The sequence below is a fragment of the Lontra canadensis genome, unplaced genomic scaffold, assembly GCF_010015895.1.
Source record: "Lontra canadensis isolate GAN:19392208 unplaced genomic scaffold, GSC_riverotter_1.0 scaffold1058, whole genome shotgun sequence".
NCBI classification, from domain to species: Eukaryota; Metazoa; Chordata; class Mammalia; order Carnivora; family Mustelidae; genus Lontra; species Lontra canadensis.
This window is the reverse complement of record NW_022632042.1, coordinates 9,950-16,480: the sequence shown is the minus strand read 5'-3', so window position 1 is coordinate 16,480 and position 6,531 is coordinate 9,950. Positions and strand designations below refer to the sequence as shown.

The window sequence follows — 6,531 nt, the reverse complement described above, 5'->3', positions numbered from 1 at the left end:
GAAATAAATGTGCATGCTTTTCTCTTGTTAATTTGTTCTTTTGTTATGGGGGCCCAGCTGAGAACTTAGAAGGGTAGAAGGAATGGATATTTTTCCTCCCCTACACTTGTAAGTGTGGTGATAAAGAGAGATAGGGAGGAGAGGTAGACTCTCCAAGTTGTGTCCTCTGCAATCTGTCTTGCACTTTACTTGGGGTAGCAAGACAGTCATTCACCTGCCTGAATTAAGACAAGTGGAAACTTTATTTTAGGAATCAGGCAGAAGGCCAGTCTTGAGAACTTGAGCACTGGGTGAAAAATCAGTCAGCTAAGAAAAATGGTTCTCCACTAGGAATGGGTATGAGATTCACCATGGAGCTCATCAAACACAGACATGCAAAGAGTCTGTTTCAGGAGACCTGGAATCTAGTCTTTCTTTCTTTCTTTTTTTTTTTTTTTTTAAGATTTTTAAATTTTTATTTCTTTGACAGAGAGAGAGAGATCACAAGTAGGCAGAGAGAGGGAAGTAGGCTCCCTGCTGAGCAGAGAGCCAGATTTGGGGCTCAATCCCAAGACCCCAGATCATGACTTGAGCTGAAGGCAGAGGCTTAATCCCCTGAGCACCCAGGCGCCCTGAATTTAGACTTTCTTAAAAGTCTCTTAGGCACTTCTGATGAGAGGGGCCAGGGTTGGGAACTCCTGCCCAGGCACAGGGGTAATCTGATACTGTTTTCCTCTTCTAGTAGGCTCAGGGTGCTATCAAGTTGTGGGACTGCAGAGGGAAGTGGGGTGTGTGTGGCTGTAGAAAAGGGTGGATGAGGGCTAAGCAAAGAGACAGTTTGTTTTGTTTTTTGTTTTGTTTTGTTTTAATTAAGTAAGCTTAATTCTTCAGAACAGTTTTAGGTTTGCAGAAAAATTGGGTAGAAAGTATAGAAAATTCTCATACGTTTCTCCTTTCCCCTCTCTCCTATCCACGCACCTACAGTTTTCCTGTTGATAACTTCTTGCTTTAGTTTGGTCCTTTTCCTATAATTGATGAGCCAATATTGATTATGATTAACTAAAGTCCACAATTTAATTAGGATCAATTCTTTGCATTATATAGTTCTAGGTCTATTTGCATTATATAGTTCCTCAGGTCTCTTATGGTTTCTGGCTGGGTCTGAAAATTGAACTGACAGAAATGAATAGGAGAAAAGCATACAAATTTGATACATTTTTACATGTTCATTCTCTTCACAAGAGAATGAAGACCTGAAGAAGTGCCAGAGTAGGAAACATTTGTACCTTTTAGACAAAGAACACGTACATTTGTGAAGAATTGACAAGATAAAGGGGTTTGGTCTATGGGCAGTAAATGGTGAAGAAGTAACTAGAAAGAAAAGAATTCGTTTAACAAGGTTTGTTTGCAGATTCCTCTGGTACCACCTCTGACTGGTAAGAGTTTGTCTCCAGGAAAAAAAATTATTTCCTGCCTAATTAGGCAAAAAAGGGACAAACTTTTCTGCATTTACTGATTCTTACTGTCTTCAGTGCAAAATAATTTTTATGTTGAAGAGCCAAAGTTTGGAATGACATAGTCTGCTTTCCTTCAGCATGGACAAGGACTATTTCCTCATTTTTTTTACATTTTCTTAAACTTCTATCATCAGTTTTGCAGTGTTCTCCATATTGATCTTGTTCATTTTCTATTAGTTTTGTATCCACATATCTCATTTCTCTTTGTTCTAATGTAATTTTTTTTTCAAATTTCAATTGTTCATTGCTGGTATCTAAGAAAGCAATTGATTTTTGTATATTAACCTTGTATCTTGTGATTTTGCTCTAGAAAGACATCACTTTTATCCTGTAGATAATTGAAGGCATTAAAAGCAAGAGTATTCCACTATTCTATTTATGCTTAGGGAGTATTAATCTGGAAGAGACAGGTAGAAGAGATTGGAAGGAAAAGAGGCTAGAGGCAGGGAGTCCCTATAGGAGGCTTTTCTGTGAGCCCTCCAGGAGACAGGGATTTACAGCACCAAAGGAAAAGTAAGAACAGGTTCACGAGGCAAATACCCTAAATTGGCCAGTCTCTTTCTTACCAAACTCCAACCTGTCCATGTACCCAATGTGCAATAAGCCAAATTCTGAGGCACTGGATTTAAAACAAAGAAAGCTTTAGAGTCAAGGAGAAAGCAGGGGATCCTTCCCAAAGCTGCCTTGCTTTGTTGTTTATATACATGAAAGGAAGGTAAGGGGTTTCTTGAAACTTGTTGGAGTGTCCTTGAAACAATCTGGAGGTAAGCCTTCTTGTGGACAATGAGGTCCTATTTGGGACCAGGGATCAGATACATCAAAACAGATGTTAATGTCTGGTCCCCCGTACCTTTCTGCAATCAGTGGATAAATACGGAGTAGGAGTAAAAAGGTAAAGTTGATGTTGGTGCATGAGGTTAAGAGGTAAGGAAAGCAGGAGCACCTAGATGGCTCAGTCAGTTGAGCCTCTGACTCTTGGTTTCAACTCAGGTCCTGATTTCATGGGTGGTAGAACAGAGCCCTAATCAAGCTACAGTCTCCCTGGGAAGTCTACCTGGGGATTCTCTGCCTTTGCCCCTCCATCCACTTGTACTCTATCTCTCTCTCTCTTTTTCTCTCTCAAATAAAGAAATTATTCAAAGAAAAATAGAGGTACATAAAACATAGTTAAGGAAGGAACAAAACAATGTAGAGCTAAGATAATAATGCAAATAATACAACTATAGTTTTGTTTATGCTTTCAAAATGGGACCAGGAACCAAGCACCCAGCTTCGCCTTCACACAGAGGTCCTGATGGAGTTTTGGAATATAGGTAAGCTTTGGTGGGGTGAGGTCAAGAGCCGACAGCCAAGAAAGAATTCTTGAGATGTCTTCGGTGCAAAATGGTGGTTTTATTAAAGCATGGGGACAGGACGGGTGCACAGAAGGAGCTGCTGCACCAGGGTTGTGAGGGGTGACTGACTATATACCTGGGAGCTGTGGGAGGTAAGGAAAAGGAAAGTTTCCAAAGAATTTTCATATGTTAAGGAAGACTCACAGGATACTGGAGACCCTGCCCTTGTCAAGTCAAGGTTGTTGTTCCCTCTAGTAGGGTATCAACATTAAGACTGTTGGGGCCCTCCAGGAGGAACATCACACATATGCCATCCGGAAGCATGTGTGTGGGTTGAGGGAAGTTGCAGGTTGTCAGCCCATGCTCTGTCCTTAGCAAGCCTTCTGCTCCCTCATTAGCTCCCTCTTTGAGATGCCCTTACCATTCTCTTCACCTAACTTCTAAATAATCCTCAAAACTCAGTTCAGTGTTGTGGCCTTATCTCTACCAGATAGAGATAGCCCCTTAGCATCTCCTCCACCACAGCTGAAAGAGCTATTTATAGTTATTGTATACAATGTATTTGTTTATTTATCTGGTAATCTCTTTCATTGGATCATGAGCTCTTGAATCTGAATAGCCTGGTATCTGGCCCAATAAAATTGCACATAAATTAATTCATTCAAGTTTGTTGTTGGAACTCAAAACATTAACAGGTAAATGGCAATCACCATATCAAATTTACATGGTATGTTTTCTCTTAAGGAACTGAAACCACAGAGCTTCAAAACACTAAAGCTTAAGATCAGGAAGGAAGCTCTCCACCCATATCAGGAAGTCAGTACTTCCTCAAAACTTCTTTGAGGAAGTAATCACTTCTCCTTTGTTCCTTTAAGGAGCCTCCTCTTCCTGCATCTGAAGGGATACTGGCTTTAAAGAGTGAGATGGAGGGTGTGGGTCTCATCCACACTGTGCACAAGAAGGGCATCTTCTAAGCCCTAGTTTCCCTTTCCTCTTTCCTAGGGCTCAGAACCCTTCCACGCTTGCATACCTGGCAGAGGAACAGCCGACAAAAGTCTCTGAGCCTGGGACTAACCAGGGCCACTGTCCTCAACAGGAGCCCCAGCAAGGAGACCAGGTAAGAAGAGAAGCCTGGGGGCTGGGGAGAGTAGAGCCATGATGATGGCCAGAAGTTCCAGGTCACATAGATGGAGGAGAAATATTCCAGGAGGGAGGAGGGAATAAACAAGTTTTTCTTTGCATAAGCCCAGGACAAAGAGAAGAATGGGATTTGCCAGTCGAGAAAATGTCATCTTAACTCACATTCCTCCTGCCTGGGCTTCAGGTCCTTCCTAGAATTGTGAGACTCACATCAGAAAGAAGATGGTTTAAACAACAAGAAAGGGATGAATGAAATCTTAAAAGGCATGGTTATGAATGATCATTTTGCTCTTATGACCTCTACTATTATCATCTCTTACTTTTTTCCCTTCCTACACAGAAGAGATGATGCTGGATCTTCTGGGACCGTTTCCTCTCCTCCTGTTGCTGCTGGGATCATGGGGGCCAGGGCATCCACTTGGTGCTTGGGCTCAACGCCCAACCAGGGCTCAATGGTTTGCAATTCAGCATATAAGTACAGGTTCTGTCCAATGCAACATAGCAATGCGTCGTGTCAATAATTATAATCAGCGCTGTAAGCCTCAAAACACCTTTCTGCATGACACCTTCCAGAACGTGGCTGCTACCTGTCTTTTGCCCAACAGGACGTGCAGGAATGGCCAGAATAACTGCCACCGGAGTGCAAAGATTATTGGCATGACTTACTGCAGTCACACTGGAGGATCATATCCCAACTGCCGCTACAGTACTACTCCCCAGAACCAGTTCTACACTGTTGCCTGTAACCCCCCTCAGCCGGGCGACCCTCCCTATCATCTAGTTCCTGTGCACTTAGATTAAGACTGAGATTTCCAGGGGCACTTGGGTAGCTCAGTCCTTAAGCGTCTGCCTCTGGCTCAGGTCATGGTCCCATAAATAAACATCTTAAAAAAAAAAATGCTTGATCCCAAGTTTCCAAGTTTCCCATTAGTTCCTCTTTCACTTGGTACTTGTTTTTTTATGGTCTCTTCTGCTTTTCTTTTCCTTTGTTGATTTCCATGGTTCCCATAGAAGAAAGAAGAAGGGGATTGGGAGAATTAGAGGGCCAAGATGCAAGACCAGAATTGGAACAAAAATAAACAGGATTCTTTTCTGCTTTGGAGCTCTGTGTGTTTTGAAGGAAGGGAATAGGGAAGAGGGCAAAGAAAGACCCAGGCCCCCCAATTTTTAATCTTGGAACTTCTGCCAAGCTTTGTTGCATTGTGTTCTTAGCAATAAAATCACTTTCTGTTGCATTGTAATGACCTTGATGTGTGTGTTTGGGATCCCTTTCACAGATTGTCAGCCTGGGGCCATCTTGATTGCATTCACTAGCATTCTCAGGAGAACTGTTTGGGCCCAGGTGCCTGTTGAGATTATTCAGCAACCCAAGGCTTCTGCCACTTCCCTCACCCCTGTGTCTTTTGGACTTTGGAGGAGGAAAGTTTATCATCCCTTCAAACTCTGCTCAAGGCTTTTACATATTTCCCTAGAAGCCATGGTCTATGTTTGCTTGATAGTACTTCACACACAGGTTCTAACCCTGAGAACTGATGGATCATACATCTTTACTATTGGTTTCCCTATTTCATCAGATAATGTTTTATTTTTTAAAAGATTTACTTATTTATTTATCTGATAGAGAGACACACACAGCAAGAGAGGGAACACAAGCAGGGGGAGTGGGAGTGGGAGAAGCAGGCTTCTTGCCAAGCAGGGAACCTGATGCGGGGCTTGATCCCAGAACCCTGGGATCATGACCTGAGCTGAAGGCAGAAGCCCAATGGCTGAGCCACCCAGGTGCCCCCAGATAACGTTTTAAATATAAGTACTAGTAGGGATAATGATCCACTGTAGCCTTGGAGTCACTTCTCCCATGATCTATTGGAATGCATAGTGAGAAAGCATAGATCAAGGAAAAAAAAAGCATTGGGGAACTAAAAACATTCTTGTCTTACCTAAATACTGAAATGTTACAGAAATAATGCTGTTTTGGAACAGCTAGTGGATTTAGACACTGAAGGACAGGGAATAAGAATTTGGCTGAGGTGCATGTGGGTGTCTCAGTGGGTTAAGCTGTTAAGCCTCTGCTCTTGGCTTGTGTCTTTGCTGAGGGAGCAGAAGGCTAGTTAAGGACAAAGCATAAGCTGACACCCTGCAAACTCCCTACCTCCCCACTCCTGGGTGGTATATACGTGATATTCTTCCAGGAAGCACCCAACTGTCTTAATGTTAATGCCTTGTTAGAGGGAAAATCTTTACTTGACAATAGCACGTCCTCTGGTATCCTTTGAGTCTTCTTTAACATTTCAAAATCCTTTTTGAAATTTCCCTTTTCCTTACCTCCCCCAACTCCCAAGTATATAATCAGCCATCCCTCACAACCCTGGTGCAGCAACTTTTTCTGTGCACAGGTTCTGTCCCCATGCTTTAATAAAACCATCATTTTGCACCAAAGACATCTCAAGAATTCTTTCTTGGCCATTGGCTCTGGACTTCACCCCACCAAACCTCACCTATATTCAAAAACCCCATCATCTGGCATCCAAACTTGGGGGTTTTAATTTGCTCATCTGGACTCT

The 6,531-nt window shown here is 42.5% G+C and overlaps 1 protein-coding gene across 1 annotated transcript; it reads left to right on the top strand.

Annotated features, from left to right (window-relative positions):
- Positions 1-3,832: 3,832 nt before the first annotated feature.
- LOC116863396 (ribonuclease K3-like) lies at positions 3,833-4,833 on the top strand. Its single transcript, XM_032850855.1, has 2 exons — positions 3,833-3,947; positions 4,311-4,833. The coding sequence occupies exon 2, from the start codon at positions 4,316-4,318 to the stop codon at positions 4,769-4,771; it is 456 nt and encodes a 151-aa protein (XP_032706746.1). The 5' UTR covers positions 3,833-3,947; positions 4,311-4,315; the 3' UTR covers positions 4,772-4,833.
- The last annotated feature ends 1,698 nt before the right edge of the window (positions 4,834-6,531 follow it).

Bases quoted from the DNA above. Each gene is read 5' to 3' on its own strand.
- LOC116863396 (XM_032850855.1), top strand. From the start codon at position 4,316: ATGATGCTGGATCTTCTGGGACCGTTTCCTCTCCTCCTGTTGCTGCTG.